Raw genomic sequence first — 25,835 nt, 5'->3', positions numbered from 1 at the left:
GGCGGCAGGCACTGGCAGCCAGTGGTGATAATGTGTTGATACCTCATACCACCGCACTACAAAAAACAGCAATATGTAGAAATATGGTTTTGCAGCAGTAAACATAATGTGGATGTGAGTCAGGGCCACAATGTGTTCTCTAACATCATCATCAGAATAATGTCTTATTCAGAATAAGCTCAACAGTCAGATAATTGGTTTCCATATAAACACCGTCAGTCATGGACCTGAGGCTGCTGAACTGCATTAACAACTTTATTTTATTCACAAGCTATTTTGTAGACTTTAAACCAAACGATGCCTTTTATTTCCAGATTTATTCCCGGGCTAATGTTTTGGGCGGCTTCACGCGCCACTTTTGCCAATTCTTCCAAATTTGCAGGGGAAAAAAAATAACCACATCGCAGCAGCGGTACTAAACTACGACACCATAACACATTTGAGTGCTTTCAGAAGGGAATACATTGGCACCTCTGAAGCCGTTAATAGTTCTGGCTTGTGACTTTTTACAGGCCTCGTTCCAGATGCAGATCACGACTGCACTGTGTATGACATTAATCCAAAAAATAAATCTTTTCATGGCAGGTTTTCTTTTTTTTCAAAAGAAACCTGAAAGTATTTTTTTGTAATAGACTCCCACTGACATTTTGTAAAAGCAGCTGCAGTAACAGTATTTTTCTGCACTTGTATTGGCATCACTCATGTGCAGTGGTGATAGGCTGAATTTCCTGAAAATAAAAATTATGATTGACTGCCTTATCTGAGCCACAGGGAGTCACTGTTTGATTTGGCCTGGTAAAATGTACTTGTGATAAAATCTGTGCGTCATAAAATGATCATTTTCTGTGACAGTATTTTTATAACATAGTGCAATAGAGATACAGGGGTTTCAGTGGTGAGGTCACGACACAGCCAGGAAGCCAAAAACATCCACTGAGGAACAATGAAGGTGTTCTATCAGCAAAAAGTGAGTCAGCTCCTATCACCCTGATTACATGCACACAATCGGAAGGGAAACAAATCTGATTCCATGGGACTTTTTAATGTTTACACTGACATATGAAATGCCGCTTTTCCACTTCGGACGTCCGATACAAGAATCAAACCGAACAATAACAGTAGATGTATTAAAACGACTTCAAAATCCTCAAAACGTGCGTTAATCTCCAACATTTAGCAAGGAAATGTCTGAAATCTCAATATTTAACAGAGGAGTCTGGTGTATTTAGCGACAGCACCGCTGAAAGTCGAGCCGCATCACAAACCCTGCGGCTGCGTTTCAGTTCAGTGACTAATCGTTTTAATGAACTGATTCTAATGATTCAGTTCCATCAAAAACAGCTGCTTTTAAAAATAAAAGTCATTCATCACAAGTTTGTGTGTAAAACAAAGTCACGGCAATTTGATGCAGCCGTGCAGTGATGACTCCGCCCACGTTGAGGAGGTACTATGGTAATGGAAAACCAAGCAAACCGTGAAGAGTCGAGCCGTGCAATAACGAGGCGGTACTATGTTGTGGGAAAAGTCGTCAAAATCAGAATTTTAAAAAATCTGATTCCATTTGACATAAAAATGACATCCGAGTGTAATCCAATCTTCCATATAATTATAGCTACGACCACACTTTTCACTTCCAATCACTTCAGATTCAGAGCAGATCTGAGGCTACGTTCACATTACTGCAGTGATTCATACATGTTTTTTTCTAGGGTTGCACATTATCAATGTTGGTTAAATGTATAATCAGACATTGGCAAACACGCCAGGATCCCCCAATATGACTAATGACTAAAACAGTCGGCTGTATAAGCTGCTACCACCTCTACTTCTATTCTTGTTTTTTTATTTATTATATTTATTTTGCACAATGATCTACATCTACTGCAATAGGAGTATGCAAAATATTGTGTTAATTTCACTACAGACTCAATGACTTCTGCATTTGGACGCAGGAAAAAACTGTATATCAGTATTGGTAGGGCTGGGTATTAATTATTATTGATTATATATGATTAAAAAATACATTAAATTGACAAAATTATATTTTAATCTTTAATCCTAAGCCTAATTATTTGTGTTATAGCACAACACCTAAGCCTCAAAATGTCCATCTGGACTTTTTTTTACTGATTTTAACCATAAAAGGGCCAGAAAATGTCCTGTGAATTAAGTGCTTTTGCCCATTTTTCCTAAATAACTTTCAATATCTGGCAGTTATTTACAATTCACTGCATGTTAAAATAGTGTATTAACAATTTAAAAAGAAGAAAAACAAAAGGTTTTATTGAAAAAAACCCACAGATTTTAGAACAGGATAAAACATATAAAACATTTAAAATAACATTTAACAGGCCAAAAAATGGAAACTATGTAAAGGCGTTTCAACAACTCTCTCCTCTCTGGTGACAGAGATGCTGATTTGCCGGCCTCCTGCAACAGCGTGAGTGAAATTACCGTTATAACCACGTGTTGACTTTGACGTGCAACTTCTCAGCTTTCAGAAAACATTGGAATGTTTCCAATAGCAAAAAACGTTGGAGTAAATTTCATTGTTTCTGACATAAAAACGTAAATATTTTTCACTTAGCATTAAAAAGCCAAAGAAATAAAGCAGGTACAGTATGTCATACATCTCCTATATCAGGATACAGCCTAAAAATAGTGAGATAGGGAAGTGAGATATCATTCAGAAGCCATATCGCCAGCAGTTATTGGCCAAAGCACTTGGATATCGGCAAAAAGTCATATATCATTTATCATTTCCAAATCCAAAACGTCAATTCAGCTTTTCACATTAGACTTGAGTCACTTCAATGTGTAGTCGTACATCAGCTGTGTATTCAATATGAGCCATCAAGTCTGATCTGTATTGAATTGGAATTTACCAATGTGAGTGGTAATGAGGTTATTATAGTCAACGAAACAACTAACTAAATATGGAAAACTAAAATTGAAAAAACATTTTCGTTAACTTGGCTGAAATGAAAATAAAACGATGTCATGGAAAATAACAATTGCTCTCATATATTGCTTGTTTCAGCATACAGAGCAGGTGAAGACTAGAAATCTATACCACAGGACTGAGTGGAATAACCATAAAAGAACATTTTACCACTCCTCTCAAATGTACTCTTTTTGAAACATTCGTTTCTACTGTCGTAAATCTCCTAGGCAGAGATTTGATGTGCCACATTTGGCCTGTCCCTGGTGTCAACACCAGAGGGCATTGAAGTCCATCCAACATCAGACCTCACAACTGACACAGAGCGTACACTCCATCTGATTCCAATTGAAAAGGATTTGAGTGAATGCCATTCCTGCACTGAAGGAAGTCCCGAAAACACTGCGGGCTAAACACAAATATGACGTTGGCCTAATCAAAACCTTGTCACCATCACTCCTAAATCACATTACAGGCCATTGCCAGCAGCTGTATCCTCTCAAACAGGAGGCTGTTGAGGGAATCAGACCTGTGTTCAAGTCTCTGCTTGACGCATGAATATTGAAATCTGCCTCCTTGTCTCCTCACCTTTCTGCTCAAGCAGCGGAATTGATTGCATGGACCGAGGTGTGTAAACTAGCTGCAGGACATTCTGTCACTATTTACACTGACTCACGCCTTGGTGTTGTGCATGATTTTAGGACTGAAAGAAAGTTTCTCACTTCCTCAAAGTCACCTACTCGTAACCATACACTTGTTTCTGATCTTTGACTGGCATTTTATTATCACACGTCGCTGTTTGTCATTGTTCTGCTCACACAGGTGGCTCTGACCCTGTGTCTCTTGGCAACGCGAGGGCAGACTCTGCTGCAAAAGCTGCAGCTCAACTTCCTGTTTGTGACCACAATCGACTTTGTTTCTCCAACTTTATTTCTTCATCAGACACCTTACGACAATTTTCGCCACAACGACTGATAACCGAAACTGAATTGTGTGTTTGTGAAACAAACTAAAACAAACTAAAATTGTTGTGAAAATGTGTTTAGTTTTCGTCTTTGTAAATTAATTTTTCCATACTTCTTTTCATCCTTTTGGAATCATATGAAGTGTATTTATGTTTTGTTGTATTTTCATTCATAATAAAATGTTTTCAATTTGTTTACAAACAATTTAACTAATAAAAACTCAACTAAAACTAAGCATTTCCAAAAAATAAAAAAAACTATCTCTTAAAAATAATTAAAACTAACTAATTTTAAAAACAAAATGTCAAAACTAAATAAAAACTAAAACTATTATAACCTTGCAACACACCTGGAAAGGAGAAGAGGGAGGTTAGGGATAGCTGCAACATTAACTCCACCAATAAATGTTAATAAATGTTGCAGACTGCACCTTTAAACGCACTAAAGAAATGAACTCAAAAACATTTGAACACAGGCCATAACTCTGTGTTAGTCTGTCTCCCACCGGATTGGCTGCTGCCTCTGTGGACTTCCTCATGTCCCTGTACTTCCCAACAAATGACTCTTTCAAAAACGTGGATGGACCATGTGCAAAATAACAGGAGCACAAAAACACCTGAGAGCAATCACCCTGTAAGCCACGCCCACTGGGTCACGACAAGTCAGCTGATCTTGTGCTAGCTGCAGCAGCAGCAGCAGCAGTCAACTGAGACGCCATAGTTGCTGTTGTGCTAAAGGGAGAGACGCTCAAACTCAAGGTGAGGAGGACATGTGCTGCCCGTCACTGTTGTGTATTCACTTCTGTCAGTGTGTCGTTTGTTAATGTCGCTGTCTCAAACAAGAACGGGACACAATTAGCGCACGTTTTTGCGGCACTTCTGAGCGTCAGCGTACAGAGAGGGCGAGCTAAGCAGATAGCTAGGCAGCTAACGGCTAACACCGAGGTGTCAGTTGTGGCCAGTCGCTGGAAAAAAACACAACAGCTGAGGTGTTTCATTACCACACGGGTCACACACACTTAACGTTAGTATTGTTTCAACTGTCTGCGCAGGCGGAAAAAAAGACAGTTGTCATGGTAACAGTCAATCAAGTAAAAGACCATTTGATCAGATTGAGTGAAACAGGTTTAGCGGTAAGAGCTTTTGTGTAGACTTGTCACAGACTAGCATAACACAACACAAACTGTATGTATGTATTTATTTATGTATTTATTTATTTCAAACACGTGCAACATTTACAATGACAACACATGAACATGAAAAGGAGTAGGCAGAAGTATAAACTTGTACCTATCCCATTCCTATTTCACACAACTCAATTTATGTACTACTTCATCCCATCACCAAATATTTACATAATTACAGTGTGTTATACAATGTTCTTAATGTTCTCAGTTCAGCACAAGAATATGTCTCACTTTAAACTGATTTATGTTTTCACTCTGCTTTAATTCATCTGTTAGACTGTTCCATAATTTAACCCCCAGGATTGAAGCGCACACACACACTTTTTAATGTTGTCCTGGCACAATGCATTTTTAAATTTAGCTTCCCTCTTAAATTATATCCCCCTTGTCTCTCTGAGAACAGTGTCTGTATTTTATGTGGATGTAAATCATTTCAGAGCTTGTATTTTTAAGAGGAGTTAATCCAGGAGAAGCTGTTGAAACTTTTAGTCACCACTATACGCTTGTCCTGACATTACTGTACATAATAAACCATGTCATTTACTACTTACGTACTTCCTGTTGTTGAAATATGTCATAAAAGTACTTGATAAATTATCCACTAATTAGAATAATCGTTAGTTTAATAATTACATGGTCAGATAAATGAGTATGTAGAACACTAAAGGAATAGTCAATGAAATCAAGTGACTTATTAACCGCAAATTAAACTCTTGTTTATCTCTCTCTCGACATGTGATTTACACTTAACAGAGGACGATCCCTGACACCTGTAAATGGTTGGCGACCTATGCATGCATAAAACAAGGAAAAGAAATAACAGTGTTAAAGTTTATTGAGCTTCCAACTCTGCCAAGGTTTTTAACTAGCATTTCTTACAATCTTTTACAATAGTATGTAGTAGAGAAAATGGAAATTCAATGCTGTACATTAAGATTTAAAAAATCAAAAGGGTGGCGTGAGATGGTTGTCATATTAGCAGTCATGTAGAAGATTATTTGATAATATTTGTTGCATCTGGAGCAGATAAACTGACTAAAAATGTTTTCAAAATGACAAAACTGTACTTGTTTGTTCAGGATGTATATTTTGAGTGTTGTTATTTGAAAAATAACAGCATTGCATATTTAATTTGTGCCGTATCTTAATACATTTTCACAATGACATGTGGAAAATGGAGAATCTGTGGCTCAGCGCTGTAAGCCAAGTTTCCACAACATTCCCCTTAAGTGTCAAATCAGAGGCTGCAAACTGTGAGTAGTTATTTCCAGGTCAGGTCATGTGGGCTAGGGTTGCCAGGTAATTTAAACTGAGCTCTGTCTTTAAACAGCTCTGCTATACATGCAATCTTCCATTTCCTAGGATTGTTGATTCCTAACATTATGGTCATTATGAAGGCTGTTTGAACACTGCAGTAGCTGATATTAGATGCTTTTAGTGTAAGCCAGTATAATTCGTATAAAGAGTTTCTTTTACTTTGTTGTCCTCCTGAAGACTTTTGTTCCATCACTTTTTTTTTTTTTTGATGAATTCCTTCCATGCCTTGCATTATTTTGTAGTTGATTTGTTTTAAAATGTTAAATTGCTCTGCTGTGGTTAACATTTCTTTATCTGGCCTTATTTACTGCTGCTCATTTCAGTCTGACAGGCTGCTGGCTTTGCTGGGCTATCTTTGACCACAGGTGCTGTAGCTGTGTGTCTGTGGATAAGAGTGTCATAACTCCCTCTCACGTCCTCTCTGGTATATCAGCTGATTTGTTAGGTGGCAACCGAAGTAACTTCAACTTTAAAAAAATAGAAAAAGTGGAAAAACTGCCGCCCTCTGCAGATTTACCAATGCAGATTAATAATAAATAATCTCAGTGTCTTATAACTGAAGAGACACTGTGAACTTGGTGCTGCCGTTTGGCTCCTCAGTAGTGTCATGTTCATGTGACGGAGTTCATAGTCCCAAAGATAGGCACTGTTTCTTTGATACCAAGTCTAAGAAGGAGGAACTTGGTGTTTACAGACACACTGTCACGTGTGCGTGTGCTGTCTCATGAAATTATTAGCACCCCAGGGCAGCAAGCCTCCTGTCACTTGACAGATTGTGAGGTTGTAGTCTGCTTATTTTTAAGTCTCTGCTGTAAGACTCATTGGGTGTGGCATAACAGCCACATTAGTAACCAAGTGAGCATCCTGTTGCCACACCGAGACCATGCACTTGCATTAGGCTGCAGTTCAAATTTGTTCTTTAATAATATTTTTGTGATTTCAACTCACAAGGTTCAAGGCGATCCATGATGGACTCCAGCTCTCGCCGGCTTCCTTTTTGTCTGTCCAGCACGCGCTCGTCCTACACATCCACTCCCTCCTCATCGCTGGGCTCCAGTAGGTTGTACAGTCGGGAGACGGTGCTGAGTAGTGACCGCTTGCCCAGGGTTTCATCATCTTACAAAACAGACCTGGACCAGCAGGTAAACCCTCAGAACAAAACACACACCCAATGTACCTACTTTTCTGATTTACCACTCCCTTGTTTTACTGTATGAGTCAAATTGAGAATTAGCTTTGTTCCTCCCTGTCATTGTACATGAACACCTATTTTCTTTTATCGAGTCTTTATTTATACAGGTAACCTCATTGTGTCAACCTCATTCGCAAGAGGGACCTGTTTTGAACACACATAAAACAATATTTACTTACAGACAAACAACAATACAGTACATTTAGTAGAAGCAAGATAAACCAAGCTAAAACAAGGAAGAGTCTCTGTGCTGCTGGGTAAGTTACCGGTTGTGTAACTTGGCCCAAACATGCAAAGGCCACATCGGGGGAAAAGGTGCGCAGATGTTGTTTTAAAGTGTCAGGTACAGCAACTGCAACTACAGTCTGTGTCATCCCACTGTAGCTATGGTTATATTCCACATGAGGCTTAAGTAAGAGTTTCCCGTAGGACCGCAGTACAGTAGCTAACTACATGTATCAGTTGTGCAAGAGCAGACACTTTGAAGGTCTTTTTTTAGGGCAGCCTACATTCTTTGGCACACGTTATGTGTATTTCAGTCCTGCTGCTCGTGAAGGGCCCGTCTCAAGAGATAGTGTTACTGTTGGCCCCGGCCCTGGTGGGTCGTTCCCGTTCTTTCCAGAACGCTCCAAGTTATGTGCAAACAAACCGCTCACCTTCCATGAATATTTATTTATTTATTTATTTATTTATTTATTGAGTGGTTATATACTGAGATTAGTTGATATAAGCTATCCTCTCAAAATGCCACAAGTTCAGGGACACATTTGTCACTTGAAAACTTAGTGACATAAAAACATTTTTAATGACATTTTATCAGTTCTGGAATTAAAGGCTAAAGTAATTGATTATTAATGACATAAAAAGTAGTTCTGTGATTGTCTTATGTGAATATTTACTCTTCTATGACAGTAAAGTGAATATCTTTGATCTGTTGGCAAACACTTGAGGATCTTAGGAAACGGAGATTGCCATTTTTCACATTTGACATTTATGTACCAGACTCTTAACCACTTACACAACTACAGTTTGAGGAAACTTTCTCCCCTGACCTCTGATTTTATTTTACTGCCCCTAATTTTGTATGTAGTGTATTTGCTCAGTAGGTAAATATAGATGTTTCACGTTCTCTCCTGTTTGTAGAATTCTCGTCTCCTGAGTTCCACCAGAGATTACAGCAGCTCCAGCAGTCGCTCCGCGAGCTGGAAGTTACCCACGTCTCTGGCGTCCTCCAGCAGATCTTATGATCGCTCCTGGAATGATTCCGCTCTTAGCAGCAGGAGTAAACTGGTACTGAAGCTGTCCTGTGTCATTTATTTGTGGCCGGAAAAATGCTGTCTGCTTGGTCTTGGGTATATTACTTGATGTCACTGATGTCTGCTTTAATTTTCCAGAGTGAATCCGATGGGAGGTTGGGATTGAGCTCCAGTCTGTTGAACACCAGTGATGATGGTGATTCAAAAAGGGCCAAACTGTCGTACAGCAACAGAGGACTGTACTCAAAAACGTCCAACACCTCGGCTACAGGTTCCACTTACTCCAGTCATGGGCTGAGCAGTGGTAGAGGTACATATTCCCATCAATTTCAGTCTGATTTCGGATAATTCATCCTGCAAATCTCAAAACATTTCCTTTTTTTCCCCCAACAGGTTTAGTCGATAAACAAAATGACCCATTTGATTCATCATGGAGCTCAAGCTGTTTACTCTCCCGGTCATCATCTTCCTCCTCCTCTTCAAAGCCACTGTCGTCCAGGAGAGAGCAGGAGACAAAGTATGAGCCCAGACTGTTAAGTCTGGGAGAAAGAAGAATTGGGACTGCTGGAGTGGCTTCGTCACTGTGTATGTATATTTTTTTTTTATGCTGTTACCTCAGATGCAGACTACACAGCAATGTTGTCACCATCTCCATGTAGACGTTTCATCCTCAGTTGTCGGACCGAAACATCACACTGTTGCTTTCTTGAGTAGTTCAATCGACACTTGACCTCTCAGTACAAAGAACTTTAAAAATCTGTTCCTCAAAGGGACTGTTGAGGTTTTTTTGAAGTGAGGTTCTCGTGAATTGTCGGTGTGTTACACACCTGCTGTTTGAAGGGTGAGATGGGGGAACTGCAGAGTACGTCACTCATTGTGTTGCAGTGAGCAGGGACTTCTCAAACATGTTTTCAGCAATGTAAAAAAAAAAAGAGCCTGCCAAAATAAACTCCCACAGTCTAATGATGTGCTATATCTGTATATTAATTCAAGGAATGTCTGTCTGTGTGTTAACCACACAACTGTTAAACTTCAGTTCAGTGCTGATTTTGGTGTTTGGATTAGAAATTGATGGAAATCACATTGAGTTGAGATCATTTTTGTGTGCAGTGCCAACGTCAGCAGTGTTTGGATGAGAAATATGAGAGCTATTTGTAGAAACGTGACAGAGGTAGAGCTAAGCGAGCCACTTTCGCCCTGCCTCACGTGGAGAAATGACACACGTCACCGTCCTTTGATCTGTGTGCGGGTTACTGTGGCAACCACTACAGAGTTCTTAATTAAAAGAAGACTCAAATGTGTGCAGTGACGACAAATGCAAGAGATGTCTGTCTCTTTTGTCTTTTCAGTGCAGACTCTGACGTTATTTGGAGAAGAAATGCAATGGAGCGATACGGGTGCTGTTTTACTAGTAATATATGTACATTTTCCTCTGTGTGCAGGTGCATTTATTCACGCCTTTCAGCAGGTGTGAGACTTCTAACCGCAGGTTGTCATGCTTGTTAATATCATCTTTTGATCACCAGCTGAGGCACTTTTAACAAGTCTGACCGTACAGATGTGTGTGTCATCACTGTGAGCATTTAAACAAACGACACGGAGAGGCAGAAATGAATGAATCAAAGACTTTTCCCATTCACCAACACTCGCATTCATTCAATGCATCTATTTTCTTTCTTTTATGATACTGCTACAATAATTCAACGGTCAGTAATCGTCAAGACGAGGACAAGTCTATACAAATGCAGACATTTACCTTCAGATTGGTGTAAGCAGTCAGTCAGCTGTGTTCTTCGTGGTATGATGGCTGTAGGAGGTGACGTTTCACAGCTGTAATGGGGATAAGGTTATCATACCATCTGAATCTCATGCCTCTTATATCAACAACTGCATCAAATCCATCATCAACACTGGAACCATTGAAACACTAATAAACGAGCTAACATAGATAAGGATAATAGCTATAATGTTTGACTGAAAACTTTCCCTGGAGTTTAAACTGAAAATGTCTCAAGACACTTAAAAGACACTGTTTAAGCAGCAAATTGTAAATGAGGCTTTATGATTTCTTCTCTCCTTTCAGATCAGACAGACCGGGTGACTTCCACATATGCACAGGGAGCTCGGCCTAAAGAGACTTCCTACTCTTCCTCTTCTTTCTCCCCCACTGTGAGAGAGAGGTCCTTCAATCACCACCTCTCATCCTCCGCCTCCTCCGCCCATCGCTCTACTCTCGCACGTGACTTGAGCAGCAGAGCCACAGCCCGTCTGAACACCTCCTCCACCCTGCACTCATCTCAGGAACAAAAGAAAATCCCTGTATCCTCCTCAGGTGGACCTTCCTCATACTCCTCCCACCCTTCATGGTACACCTCCCAGGCCAGACCAGAGGCCACACTCCCTCCAAGGCCGGCCCCTGAAGGTGCAGAGTCCGAGGGCCGTCGCTCCACGCGGCGCCTACTGTCGCGTTTGTTTTCTCGGCGCTCCAGCCAAGACTCTTCAAGTGGATCGTCCAGTGTTCGCTCTGTCGACGATGACTGTCCGTCTACCGGAGGAGAGTCTTTGGATGGAGATGAAGGAGGGAGGAGGACCAGTGTGGACTCGAATGCTGGAGGGTCAGAGACGACCTTGAGTATCCTCAGGAACCGTAGAGCCGACCTCACGACCATTCAGGAAAACAACACCGAGTATCGCAGAGCGTCCAGACTGCCATCATGGAGAGAGCCTGGTGTTGGCAGGAGTACCACCACCACCACCACCACCACCAGCAGCAGCAGCAGCAGTAACAGCAGTGGCTCCTCCTGGCTTTCCTCCTCACTCCGTGGACGCTGCCCTCCGCTACTCTCTCGCCTCAGAAGACACACACGGGATCAGAGCGCACGCTCAGCCTCGGGTGTGGAAGAAGACTCCAGCTGTCCACAGCATATCCCGAGGAGGTGGGACAACGTGGAGCACAAAGCGCCGCAGGAAGACGAGGAGGAAGACGACGGCGAAGACGAGGAGGATGAAGATGAGGAAGGAGCAGTTGGCGTAGACGCCTTTGGAGCACGTCAACCCTGGAGACCCGAGGACGAAACATTGCCTGAACTTGAAGATGGCTCCCTCTTTCCATCACGCCGCAGAAACTCACTCTTCACCCCAGCTTCCATGAGTCCACTGAGCGGTGTTGAGAACCTGCTGGACAGCCAGAAGGAGAAGCCTGTTTCCAGTAGGGATCAAGAGAAGTTGCGCAAGATCAAGGAGAGGTAACACAATTCAGCGTTTTCTTTTAAAGCATCATTAATCCTGTGAAATAGGGGAGTTTTCAATGCTTACAATAATTGGTGGGAAATATGCTGTTAAAGCTTTGATGTTTTTGCCATTATTTGGACAGAGATGGGAAAACTGGGTAAAAGAGTAGGAGAGAGACATGTAATGATCCATCTGTATGGCATGTAGTGACCAGCTGCTCGGGGTGTAGAGCCCATATGGCACGCGCCCTAACCACTGGTCGCCCTGGATGAGACATTTGAGTGTTTTAAACTGTGAGATAGACATTTCTTATTTAGTGTTCTACTTTAATTTGGGTAAAGTGGTGTTTGACCTTGTACGTACAGCGATGCTTTTTTTTTTTAGTTTGTGAATGACCTTGCTCTTTTAAAGTTACCTTCCAAAACAGCAAACAATTAGATTTACATTTTGTGTTTCTTGAAATTTAAAGAGAAAACAAGAGTATTTTTTTTCTGCTGCTGTTCAGTCCCGCTTATATTTCACCACCACAATGAAATGATTTAATTATTGGTTCATCACTGACTTCCGCACAAACTTTCAACCACATCCACCATTCACTCTTTGAGTTATTGCTGCTCATAAATGGACAACTGTGACCTCTTTTAGTGAAGTTAATACTCCTCTCTCCGTGCTGCAGGCTGCTTCTGGAGGATTCTGACGAGGAAGAAGGCGACCTGTGCCGTATCTGCCAGATGAGGGAGGAAGCGGCTTCTAACCCCTTGATTCAGCCCTGCCGCTGCACAGGAAGTTTGCAGTACGTCCACCAGGAGTGCATCAAGCGGTGGCTTTGCTCCAAAATTGGCTCTGGTAAATAACAGACCTGTGAAGATTGACAGCAGCATTTTTTCATTTCAATTTTTAAATAATGAAGTCCTATTTTTTCTCTTTGTCTCAGGTTCAAACATGGAGGCCATCACAACATGTGAACTCTGCAAGGAGAAGCTGCGCTTGAACATAGACAACTTTGACATTCAGGAGCTCCACAGGACACACGTGCAGGTGAGTCCCTTTGTCAGTGTATGAAGTCCTCAGAGGGAAAGGGAGACTGGTGTAAAGCTACAGTAGGCAAGATCTATGGCATTATTGATAAATAATAATAATTCCAGCATAATGTTAAACTTTGGGAGACTTTGACCAATCACAGGGCAGTTGAGAGACCTTGCACTCCCATAGGCTGTTTAGTGTGTTTGCTGCATCACAGGGCCACATAGACAAACAACATCCACTCTCACACGGTCAATTTTCGAGTGTCCAATTTGCCTAATCCCCATATTGCATGTTTTTGGACTGTGGGAGAAAAACCCACGCACACACGGGGGGGGGGGGACGTGAAAACTCCATGCAGAAAGGCCCTTATTCTGGTCTTCTTGCTGCTAACCACTACCACTACACCAGCCGTGTGGTCCGTGTTTGCAGTCATTAGATCTAAATATATGACGCAGTCTGGACCGAAACACCATACGAGTCTTGAAAAAGTTCCACCAAGGACCAGTACGAGTCACTGTATCACTTGTATACCCTTAGGAATCTGTGGTCTAAATAAAAGACACTGCCTTCTAGTGGTGACATCAGAGAAACATTGTACGCCTCACCTCTGACTTCAGACATCCACAGCAGTCAGTTATAGAAAGGGAACGATGACCATGTTGATAAGTGAAGATAAAAATCCTCAAAGACCTCATCGCTGAGACAAAGTGTGTGTGTTTGTGTCTCTGCAGTCAGAATATGATGAGTTCATCAGCAGTGGTCTGTATCTGGTGGTGCTGCTGCACTTCTGTGAGGAGAGGTTCTCTGATGTCCTGGGAGCAGTCGATACAGCCGGGGTGAGCGCGTGTGCACACACACACACACACACACACACACACACACACACACTGTAGATGTACTGGTGATTCAGCTTTCAGACGGATCAGATTACATCAGTGTTTGTCTACATTTGCCGGACGAGCCATTTGTGTTGTTGTGTGCGATCGGGTTACACCGTAACACTGCAGTGCGTCTAGTTATTACAGGAAATAGTTTTGTTTGCACGTAACCCTCGGGCGTGTCGATCCGCTGACGGACTCCTAGATTGTTTGAATAACGCATTGTGGTGGACGACATAGCTTGAAAAGAGAATTCTTCCCCTTTTTCTCACCCAGGTATTCAACCTGGTGAGAGTCCTTCAAGAACACATGGACAATCTTCTAAGTATGTGGCTCAGTCGTCCTCCCCACACGCCTTTTGTCCTGTCACTGCTACGTTGATTTTCATAGCGTTTGGTGTCAGAATCTGACTGTCTGTGAATTACAGGTGCCAGCGAGGAAAGCGATGGCGAGGTGCGAGACAGTCGACCGTCCATCGAGTTTTCCGACCTGGACGACGATCTGGAGGATTATTAACGATGTGGATAACGGGGGGGAATGAAAAACTGGGGTCAGTTTAGCTGAAGTCGCAGAGCTACTCCGTGCCGTGTGTAGAAGCTCGCCCAGTTTTCACATAATACGCTTTTGTGTTGATCTGAAAATGTAAGTGCACAGAGCGCACGTATCGCTTTCATTGCAGGTGGCTTTTGCAAAAAATATGCAAACCTGAAATGAACCAAGTGTGTGTAAAAGATCCTGTGCGACACTGCTGTATTTGTGTCTACGAGACTGCACTTTATTCAAATGTTAATATGATAAAAATGCAAGTCTTTTTTTAAACCGTTATACCACAAGTGCTCTAAAGTTTAAATAAGAGAGAGGGGGAAAAAAAGTTGTAGAGTGGTACGTAAGGTGTTCATGCTTAGATGGTGATTATTTACCTTTTGTTTTTTCTGACTGAGAAAAACAAAAAATGTAATCAGGCAAAACTTCTTCTTTATCTTTGTGTCAGTGTCTGAAATTATTTATGTTCAAATCTGGTGTTAAGGTTTTAATTTTGGAAATAAACTTTGATTGCAGACTGCCATTTTTGTTCATAGTCTTATTTACAATAAACGAGACACATGCACATAATGGGGTTTATGCTTGTAATTTAGGTTACTACTTAAAGGTTTAGATCCATGGTTCTCAAACTGTGGTACGTGAGCTTTAGAGCTGAAACAACTGATTGCTAAATTAATTGTCAACTATTTTGATAATCGATTATTCGGTTCGAGGTTTTCTTTTCATGATTAAAGCAAGATTTCTGATTGTTTTAGCTTCTTAAATGTGAATATTTTCTTTGTTTTTTTTTACTCCAGATAACAAAGAAATCATTAAAAGTGAATCAATTTGTAACTGTTTTTGGATAGGTAGTTTACAAATAAAGCTAACTTATTATTATTATTACAATAATAATTAATAATCATAACATTTTAAAATAAACCTACAGACAATAACTTTATGAACCATTGGGACGCTGATTTCTATTAAAAATATATATATTGGTATAGGGGAAGATGATATTTCTGATCTTAATTGGATAGCAATCCGTGTATCATTCGTTTTTCAAAATAAAACCAGAAACGAAAAAACGACTTTTCTCAATATTCGTTTACAAAATGACAATGAAGAAACGGATAACGACTCGTTTTTTCAATTTCCGATTTTGTGCTGTAAAGAAAAATGTAAAAAACGGATAACAAGTTTCCCGTTAAATTGATAAATGCAAGTTACGTGACCCGGAAGTGACCTGTGACTGGACAAGACAAGAAGAAGAAGAAGAAGAAGAAGAAGAAGACTACCTGTGATCGGGAAGGGAAGCATAAACTAGTGTTGGGACAACGAAAAAAACGTAAAAAGTATGGACATTTATGTTCTTTTTAATGGGAGTAAGAGGGTTACTCTGAAGCCAGAAACTGCGGTAAAGTGCGCCGTCATTCGTCTTCGCGTGGTCGAGCCATCCGCACCAACGTTTTTAAGTGCGCGCGTGTAGTCGAACTTACGGTGAGTGCTGGGAGTCGACTGAGAATGTCAGCGGTCGTTTGATACCGAGCGAAATCACTTCCGGTTTTCAAAATAAGACGTTACTAATACAAGCGCAATTAATCGAGCTGATTTTAAGACATTGATTTTTACCTTACAGTATGCCTGTCGGTCATTTGGGCCTCGTCGTAACCAAATTTTATATTTATAATTGTCAAGCCAGTTGGCATTGAATCGGCAACCTGGCATGGTAATATCAGGAGCAATAGGCCCGTGTGAGCGGCGAAGTGGTTCTGGATCATTCCTGGGAAGAAAACACCGGGAGAAAAAAACATTACGCCTTAATTTTATCTTAATTTCCAGAAGACATTTTTTTAATTACGCAATCACTCACACACAAAAAAAATAATATTTTTTTATGAATTGCTCTTGCTCTAAGTAGCCGCTTAGTTTGCTTATGCCTTCGGCCGACTCTGTTTAGGCAGCTTTTATAAGATGAGGGGGAAAGGACAGCAGGTGGCAGCATTTCCTACAGGTGGTGTTTTTTTTTCCTCCGTTTTAGCAAAAAAAAAATTAAATAACTATTTCAGCTGCCATTTTTCTCTTATTTATCCAGCGAGGACTTGAATTGATTAATTACAGGTGGAGCTGCTCCTGCACAAAGACACACTGATTTAAAAGCCCCTCTGTGTCAAACTATTTGGAATGTTCCACTTCCTTTGTCGGAGGCGGAGCTTCTTCTACGCAGAGGAAGACGAGGAGCAGCAGGAACAAACATGTGGTAAATGCAGTTTAAAAATTATCCACACATTTCTTAGATTCTCTGTTGACACGTACGTGTGTCTTTTCAAAAAAAGTGACTTAGTGTCAAATATATAATTATATAGTATGACGTCATACTGTCAAAAACTGTCCAAATATTAACTGTCACAAATATCCTGTCAACAAAAAGTTAAAATATGAACTGTCTAAAAGTGTCCCAGTATAGTATGTCGTAATATAAACATGTATATTATTTAGTAAACTGTCCAATTATAAACTGTCAAACATGTTAAACAATGTCTAAATATAGTATAGTCAACAAAAAATGTCACTAGATCATTAAAACTGTTAAGAATGAGTATCTAGTCTGGCCAGTAGGGGGCAGGTTAAGAAAAAAAACAGCAGTGGTTTAGTAGAAATTCAAAATAAAAGTGTCTGTATTGATATGGACCAATATATAGTTGAAGGTTTTCATGCAGCGCTGTCACTAAATACATCAGAATCCTCTGTTAAATATTGAGGTTTTATAAATGTTTACAGGATTTTTAAAGTCTTTGTAACTGATCTACAGCTTTGTTTGGACCAGGACCAGGAGCCAGGACCAGGACCTGGTGCATCCCGACACATTTCCATGTCAGGTGTAAACTAACAACAAACTATTGTTTTTAAAGAATTAAATCAAGCTTTCTGATTTTAAAGCTTCTAAAATGGCAACATTTTCTGTTTTCTTTGCTCCATAAAAACAAAGAAGTCATTCAAACTCAATAATTTTTGACAGAGCCTCTGTGTTTAATGTGTTCACATCATTTTTACATTGTTAACAGGTGAAAACTGTGGACGAGTGGCAACATTCAATCAATAAATACACCATTAAATAATGACTCAAATGGGTCTCACATTCATTCACATTGGAATTAAATACATACACGTCTTATAGAAATAATATATAAAAACATATAGAATTACTTAAATACTATTTAATGAATTATTTCATGATTTACTGCAACACAGGACCATGAAATAATTCATTAAATAGTGAAGGAATTATATTTGTTTTTTTACATCAAAAGAATTTGGTATTTTAATGAATGAATGTCACATTTAATAATGAGACATTTATGTATTTAATTCCAATGTGAATGAATGAATGTGAGACACATTTGAGTCATTATTTAATGGTTGAATGTTGAGTATTTAAGTATGTTTTTCATGTTGTCCCCGTGTGTGCGTGGTGCTTCTCCGGGTTCCCACAGTCCAAGAACATGCAATATGGGGATTAGGTTGATTGGTCACTCTAAATTGACCAACTGACCTGGTCAATTAGGCGGAGGTCTGTGAAGTCATGGGTAATCTACTATTGAAAGACTTCTAAAGGTGTGAGAGTGAATGTGTTCAATGGTTGTTTGTCTCTAAAACTCTTTTTCAGATGATTTTGGACGACATGCTATACTATGACCTTTTTGACTGATTTTGGACGACATCATCATCAGCATGAATGGCTCACACCATCAGAAGGAGTTTTGGATCTCTGAGGTTGTGAGTTCAACTCTCGCAATCAACCGAACGTCCTTCAACTTTAGAACGTCAGATCAACATAAGAATTTAAAAATACCAGCAACGTGTTGTTTTGCAGGTCAGGAAGAATAGCTCATGCTGGAAGAACAAGACTTGTTTGTCAAAGGTTATGAGTTCAAGTCTTATGGTGAACTGTTTAAGTGTGATGTTCAAAGTAAACAGTCAAAAACTCTAAGAGAACCTGAAGAAGAGAAGTTGCACGTAGCTCACTGGACTAGCATGCTGCTGTGAAACCCACAGCTCCTAAGTTCAGTTCTTGTGAGGACCAGGATATTTTAAAGGTCAACATCTAAAGTGAAGATTGAAAGGAGACCGAAAGTCCTAATTACAGTAGGAATTGGTGGTGCAGTGGTTTTGTTCACAACCATTCACATACCAAAGGTATCGCATTAAGACAGTTGGATGGGGGTGGGGGCACTTGTTTTGCTTGCTGGACTCTCCAGGAGTGGCTGTTAGTAAGTTTGACACAACCTGATGCAAGCTGACATGTGTGGCCACCCGGGGGGGTACGACTCACTCGCGCCCTGCTGGCCACTGGGGGGTACGACGCACTTGGGGTTGGTCACGTGGTGTTGTTGTGTCAGTCAGCAAGATGTTAGGTTTGGTTCTGTTCCAGTGAATAACTGCAGGGTTGGGAATTGGAACTCAACTGGAACTGAACCTGCCACCTCACTGTTGAGACACAACCTTATGGTTTGGAACAAAGCCACCACACCACAAAGGCCGCCTTCGTCTAGGATTGCTGTCTGCTTTTAATCTTGAGTTTGGATGTGGAGCTTTAAAAGCACCTGCTCCTCACAAGAACTGAACCTATGACTCCAGGACTTCACAGCAGCGTGCTTGTGCACTGAGCTACCTGCTCTTCACAGTTCTTCAGGTTCTCTTAGAGCGTTTGACTGTTTACGTTGAACACAGAACTCAAACACTTGAGTTCTTCATAAGATTTGAACTGACAACCTCAGACATACAAGTCTTGTTCTTCCAGTAGGAGCTATTCTTACTGAGCTGCAGAACAATACGTTGCTGGTATTTTTAACTTCTTGTTTTGGTCTAAAGTTTGAAAGTAGTGCAGAAGTTCAGTTGACAGTAAGAGTTGAACTCACAACCTCAGAGACACAAGTCATCTTCTGATGGACTGAGCTATTTCTGCAGATGATCTTGAGGAGAATTTATTGGTGTTTCTTAACTTCCTCATCCATTATTATTTTAAATTTGGCAGTTGTTAGAACCTGCAAGATGGCAAGGTAGGTTCCACAACAGCGGGGTTGGCCCAGTCCAGCAGTCGACAGGTTCTGGTCCACAACCACAGGACTGTTCTGAACATTAATTATTCAGGAGGTTTTGACTGGTAGTATTGAAAATAGGATTATAAAATGTGGTCGTCATCTCTGCCTCTGTCTCAGTCTCGGACTCTGACACATGTTTAGGTGACATACTATACTATGACTTTTTTTGACTGATTTTGGACGACATAATTTACCATGACTTTTTTTAGGTGATTTTGGACGACATACTATACTATGACTTTGAACATGAACATTGTTTAATTTCAGGTGGAGCTGCTCACTTTCCATGACTTGGTACATTCCACTGTTCCCCTCTGTGTCGATATATTTGGAATGTTCGACTGATAAACTTTGTGTTTATCAGTCGGAGCTGCTTCTTCCACACGGAGACAGAAGCAGGACGAGGACAGCGGAGACAAACATGTGGTCACTGCTGCCTAAATGATCCACACATTTCTTCTTCTGACGCTCTGTTGTTAACATTCGACCTGAGGGATCCGATCACAGGTGTTCAGATTACACCTGCTAATGCTAATGTGATGTCACTGCTCCACATGTAAACACACACACCTTTCATTTAATTTCTCTTCACATACTGTACAAATGATGTTGTTTTCTGATTGTTACAGAAAGACAAAGAATCCAGGAAATGTTAATGTTATTATTTTCTCCATTAATTGAGTAATCGTTGTGTTTTGTGATTTGCGGTTGTGTTTAATTTGCGTTTTTGTATTTTTTTTTTGTTATTTGTTGGTGTTTTCTTCCAGTTTGTGGTGGTAATTTGCACTTCAGGGCCACCGTAGAAAATGGAACGCTCATAACGAATAAATCTATGTAATTCGAACTAGTAATAAATAAATGGCAACACCAACCGATAGTGAATACAGTAAGCTGAAAAGTATAATGACGTAATTAAAGGTTAAAATGATGAATTTAATGGTTTATTTCATTGACCGTGGCTAGTTAATATGTGTTGTTACCAGTGGTGTAGTGGTCCCTAGAGAAGTGGGTATACTCTAAGTTTTTTCTCAGTTTCTCAGTTTTTTTTTTTTTTTTAAGTAGTCCAGAAAAAAAGCCCTGTTTTAGAAAACAGTGACATGTAAGACTACTTTATTTAATTTACCCAAAAATCTGTCATTTCTACTTGCTTTCGGTTATTTTTTGCACATTTATTTAAATAAAATACTTCAAATCTGAAGTTGACAATGCATCCTTGTTCATATTTCATCTTAAATAAAACACACAAATCATTCTCTTCCAAACATCAAAACCAATCAGATAAACTTAAAAGTGCACTGTCATAAAAGTACAAGTTCTTCAACTTTTAACATAAATACTGATGATTTCCACCATGGAGGCTGATATTTCCTCTTCATAGGTTGTACGCTGAACGCATCAGGAGTTGCTCGCGCTCAGTGACGTCAGCGATGGGCGGGGCTTGTGGTGGAGGAACACGGGCCTGAAGCTCAGGTTGTACGCTGAACGCATCAGGAGTTGCTCGCGCTCAGTGACGTCAGCGATGGGCGGGGCTTGTGGTGGACGCTTTTCGCGTTTTCCAAAGCTCAGGGCGGTTGTTGTGTCTGCTGAAAACACACACACACACCGCCGCTTGTTGTGTTCTTTCTTCATCTGTTGTTATCGTAGTAAAGTGGCACTGGCACCTGAGGTTTTTTTTTTGTTTGTTTTTTTTCACTGGCACCTGAGGCGTTAGCGATATTTTCCTCGGCATGACCCGCCCTCCTCTGCCTCTGATTGGCTCATCAGTCCTCATGACTAAAGTTAACCAATCAGTGAAAGCAGCGAGTACCAGCCAATTAGAGGCAGAGGAGGATGGCTCACAGATATTACTGAATGGTGCGCATCAGGGGGGATTTAGAAGTGGGAATACGCAATGCTGACTGAAAGCTAACTTATCGTTACAATTGCAATTTATGGCTAATATAATAATCATAAAATATTAAAATAAAGTCATGACAGAAAACCTGCAGACTCTAACATGATCATTTTATTAGGAACATAACAACACATTAAAAGTAGTTTTATAACTCTACATTCATTCACTCAACATGTTTATCTTCAACTCGAATTCACGTGTTCATGTGAATCAGTGGTGAAGTGAGCGCAGGTCTCAAATTTGCAATTCAGTTTGAATTTGTCTCAACTCTCTGCTTTCTGGTGACAAAGACACTGATTCGCCGGCTGAAATTACCGTAATAACCACACGTTTTTAACGTGCAACAGAAACTGTTGGAATTGTACGTGCAGTCTATGATGCGCTCTGTGTTAAAGGGTTAATTAGCTGATTCTAATGATTCAGAACATTGAAAACAACTGGTAACAAGTCACTAGTTTGTGTGTATAAAACAAAGTCACGGCAGTTTCATGCAGCCGTGCTGTGATGACTCCGCCCATGTTGAGGAGGAAATGCATTGTAATGGAAAAGAGTCGAGCTGAATATTGCTGATATTTCCTCTTCATAGGTTGTACCCTGAACGCATCAGGAGTTGCTCGCGCTCAGTGACGTCAGCGACGGGCGGGGCTTATGGTGGAGGAACACGGGTCTGAAGCTCAGGTTGTACGCTGAACGCATCAGGAGTTGCTCGCGCTCAGTGACGTCAGCGATGGGCGAGGCTTGTGGTGGACGTTCTCATGCTTTTCGCATTTTCCAAAGCTCTGGGTGGTTGTTATGTGTCTGCTGAAAACACACACACACCGCCGCTTGTTGTGTTATTTCTTCATCTGTTGTTATCGTAGTCAAGTGGCACTGGCACCTGAGTTTCTTGTTTTGTTTTGGTTTTTTTCACTGGCACCTGAGGCGTTAGCGATATTTTCCTCGGCATGACCCGCCCTCCTCTGCCTCTGATTGGCTCATCAGTCCTCATGACTAAAGTTAACCAATCAGTGAAAGCAGCGAGTACCAGCCAATTAGAGGCAGAGGAGGGTGGCTCACAGATATTACTGAATGGTGCGCATCAGGGGGGATTTAGAAGTGGGTATACGCAATGATGACTGAAAGCTAACTTATCGTTACAATTGCAATTTATGGCTAATATAATAATCATAAAATATTAAAATAAAGTCATGCCAGAAAACCTGCAGACTCTAACATGATCATTTTATTAGGAACAATAACAACGCATTAAAAGTAGTTTTATAACTCTACATTCATTCACTCGACATGTTTATCTTCAACCTCGAATTCACGTGTTCATGTGAATCAGTGGTGAAGTGAGCGCAGGTCTCAAATTTGCAATTCAATTTGAATTTGTCTCAACTCTCTGCTTACTGGTGACAAAGACACTGATTCGCCGGCTGAAATTACCGTAATAACCACACGTTTTTAACGTGCAACAGAAACTGTTGGAATTGTACGTGCAGTCTATGATGCGCTCTGTGTTAAAGGGTTAATTAGCTGATTCTAATGATTCAGAACATTGAAAACAACTGGTAACAAGTCACTAGTTTGTGTGTGTAGCGTATAAAACAAAGTCACGGCAGTTTCATGCAGCCGTGCTGTGATGACTCCGCCCATGTTGAGGAGGAAATGCATTGTAATGGAAAAGAGTTGAGCGGACTACGCACTGTACCTTTAAAGCAAACCAAATCACTCAGGACAAGATCAAAAAAGGATTCAAGAATGACTGGTAATTTTATTGGAAGGATATTGTACCTGATTTGAACAGATAAGTTTGTTCAGAAGTGGTGGGAAAGTTAAAAAAAAACAACACAACAGCAACAAACAAAACCACCATCAACATTTGGTTAACACCTAGGTATGAACTAACTAATCTCACCGAGACATGTCCACAAACTGAGAGGAAAGCTCAGGCTTCCGACATTCAAATAAGTCAAAGCATCTTTGGTTCATTCTCATTATAAAACAAGCGTCACACATTTAAACACACACACAAACACAAAAAACAGTGCAATTCAAAAGTAAGTCTTCATTGTGCTTTAAACAGAGTAGAAACTGCAGCTCCATAGCAGGTTAAAGTGCGTTCTCGCTCAGTAGTTTGAGTGCATAGTTAAATGAATTATAATAATATTGACAAGCAAATGTACACAAACAGGTGTCCGGTACATTTAAGACTGTCAAATGCGTTTGAAGCACAGCAGCAGAACATAACCTTCAGATTTTTCTCATTTGTGTCAACAACTGTCAAAAAAAAAAACCACAAATCCAGTGACTTCAAACTCATATTTGTTTCGCAAAAGGCACAATCAGTGACGTGTTCTTTCTGCTAATTTAAAGGCACAGTCCTTTTAAAATTGTAAAAGAGTTTTTCTGACTTCAGTGCAGTTTCAGTACGGATAATGTAGATGATCGGCAAATGCACGAGCCACAGACTTTTTCTTTCTTTTTCCTTTCTCTGGGAAAACGACGTGTAAAAGGGTTTGACAGGCAGGTCTGGGCAGTGCTGTGGGGAACTTACTTTGACTGTATTCTCAGGTACTGTCTTTTTAAACTGTCTGTGAACGCGCCGAAAAACCCCACGTTAACAAAAAATGACTATGGAGTTAAACGTTATAAATCGTATATGGTTTCGAGTCACTCAAACATCACTGCAGTTTGACCTTTTCAGGCCGAATGGAAGCGTAAGACTATTTATTCTCTATGTCCTTGCATATTTCTGTAAAATCAACTCAAAATCTTTTTACAGTCCACGAGGAAAAAAACAACAAACGCCCTAGATTTATTGAAACATCAACAAAAGTGTCACTGATCATCGTTCACCAGAGAATCAGCTGTATTTACATTCGCTTTGACACAAGGCACTAAAATAACCAAATTAAGAAACTCATATTCACAAACAATATTTACACTGTCAAAGTCGGACGTTTGACAGCTCAAGCAGGACGAATAAATAATTTTTTTTTTAAAAATGGGGGAAAATATCCGAGTCTGCTCTTGCTTTTAAAAGCCCACGAGGCAGGAACATCAATACTCCCTGAGGCCGTTCACTGAAACATGCTCAGTCAGCTTCCGTGACAATACTGGTGGTGTCTGACTCATCAAAGGTTCTCTTGTAGCGGACGGTGGAGGAGAAGTGGGCTCTTTTCTTCTTGTAGAGAATAAAACCCACAACTGAGAGCAGAGCGAGGAGGACGATGATGAAGAGACCCAGCGCCACAGGAGCACCGGAGGACTCTGAGGACACAAGGAAACAGAGATGAGTGCGTCTTGAACCGAGTCCCCATTCGTACTGAGTCTAGCGGACCATTAAGTGTGACAACAGCATTGTATGCTTCTTAAAAAGTGTTGACACAAACCTAATTCCGTAAGACAGACAGTAAATGTAACCACACAGAGAAAGAGTGGTGTCCATTTTGTCCTCTTTATGATACTCACTGGCTTTAGCTTGGCAGACAACGCGACTGTGGAGGGTCTGACAGTTGACAAAGTTCCAGACTCCTTCACTGTCTGCCATCATGACGGCGCAGCGGGGAGACGATGTCTTTCCTGCGTTTAAGACTTCAGGCTTCCAGTTAGAATAAGTGAGAGCTGAGCCGTCATTCCAGGAAACAGGCTCACCTAAAAAAAACAGAGCGATAAATAATGAGTGGAGGGAAAGGGAGAGAGACAGACAATCAGCACAATAGCGCCACATAAACATTCAATGACTGTTAATGTCTGTAACAACTACTTTTCTAACAGCAGTTATGTGTTGACACTGCTTTTCGCTCCATTTTGGTCTCCACCACTGAGTTGTTTATGTTCACCTGCTGGTCACTAACGTTTTCCTGTCAGCCATTTTGGTGCAAAAAAACACAGAACTGAAAAGCTAAAAGGAGCTAAAAGACACTAAAATACTACACGGAAGAATTCTCTGTGGATTTGTCACGACGAGTGGCACCTGACACATTATAAATAATGATTTGAAAATTATAAAAATCCAGTTGTATCTTTTTAACTCAGAAAGTTCAGCTCTTTAGTCATTTTTGCACAAATAACAATTTAGTGATGTTGAATTTTCTGCATTTAACCCATCCTTATTACACACCAGTAGTGTACACACACAAGCCGGCCGCAGGAGCAGTGGGCAGCACTTGTCTGCACCCGGGGAACAATAGGGGATTGGGTGCCTTGCTCAGGGGCACCCCAGCCCTTTTCAGCCAATTGTATTATTCCATTTTGCTCACAACACAGCGTCGGGAGGTGACATCAAATTCAGATGTGTGAGTCTTTCCATATCAAGTATTTCTTCAACTGTGTCT

The 25,835-nt window shown here is 40.6% G+C and overlaps 2 protein-coding genes and 1 long non-coding RNA gene across 5 annotated transcripts in view; 2 read left to right on the top strand and 1 right to left on the bottom strand.

The window, feature by feature from the left end:
• The first annotated feature begins 4,542 nt into the window (after positions 1 to 4,542).
• Positions 4,543 to 15,058, top strand: marchf7 (membrane-associated ring finger (C3HC4) 7). The gene is made up of 11 exons (XM_058629617.1): positions 4,543 to 4,664; positions 7,361 to 7,551; positions 8,745 to 8,891; positions 8,996 to 9,167; positions 9,251 to 9,442; positions 10,941 to 12,102; positions 12,765 to 12,934; positions 13,023 to 13,126; positions 13,846 to 13,950; positions 14,269 to 14,317; positions 14,420 to 15,058. The coding sequence occupies exons 2-11, from the start codon at positions 7,375 to 7,377 to the stop codon at positions 14,506 to 14,508; spliced, it is 2,367 nt and encodes a 788-aa protein (XP_058485600.1). The 5' UTR covers positions 4,543 to 4,664; positions 7,361 to 7,374; the 3' UTR covers positions 14,509 to 15,058.
• Positions 15,059 to 15,789: 731 nt separating this feature from the next.
• On the top strand, positions 15,790 to 20,829 carry LOC131459615 (uncharacterized). Of its 3 annotated transcripts, XR_009240255.1 has the most exons (4): positions 15,896 to 16,531; positions 16,639 to 16,777; positions 17,330 to 17,396; positions 19,887 to 20,829. It is a non-coding gene; the product is annotated as an uncharacterized LOC131459615 (long non-coding RNA). The 3 variants fall into 3 exon arrangements; XR_009240256.1 differs by lacking the exons at positions 15,896 to 16,531; positions 19,887 to 20,829 and adding an exon at positions 15,790 to 15,872 and having other exon boundaries at positions 17,330 to 17,526; XR_009240257.1 differs by lacking the exon at positions 19,887 to 20,829 and having other exon boundaries at positions 15,896 to 16,534; positions 17,330 to 17,526.
• A 2,420-nt stretch (positions 20,830 to 23,249) lies between these two features.
• ly75 (lymphocyte antigen 75) overlaps positions 23,250 to 25,835 on the bottom strand; it is a 31,170-nt gene continuing 28,584 nt past the window's right edge. The window contains exons 34-35 of the mRNA XM_058629294.1: positions 24,970 to 25,152; positions 23,250 to 24,768 (exon numbers count right to left, since the gene is read on the bottom strand). Coding sequence (XP_058485277.1) covers positions 24,593 to 24,768; positions 24,970 to 25,152 — 359 coding nt within the window. The 3' untranslated portion in view covers positions 23,250 to 24,592. The remainder of the gene's footprint in view (positions 24,769 to 24,969; positions 25,153 to 25,835) is intronic.

Source organism: Solea solea, chromosome 5, assembly GCF_958295425.1.
Source record: "Solea solea chromosome 5, fSolSol10.1, whole genome shotgun sequence".
NCBI classification, from domain to species: Eukaryota; Metazoa; Chordata; class Actinopteri; order Pleuronectiformes; family Soleidae; genus Solea; species Solea solea.
The sequence above is the reverse complement of the archived record's forward strand: the minus strand, read 5'-3'. Positions and strand labels throughout refer to the sequence as shown.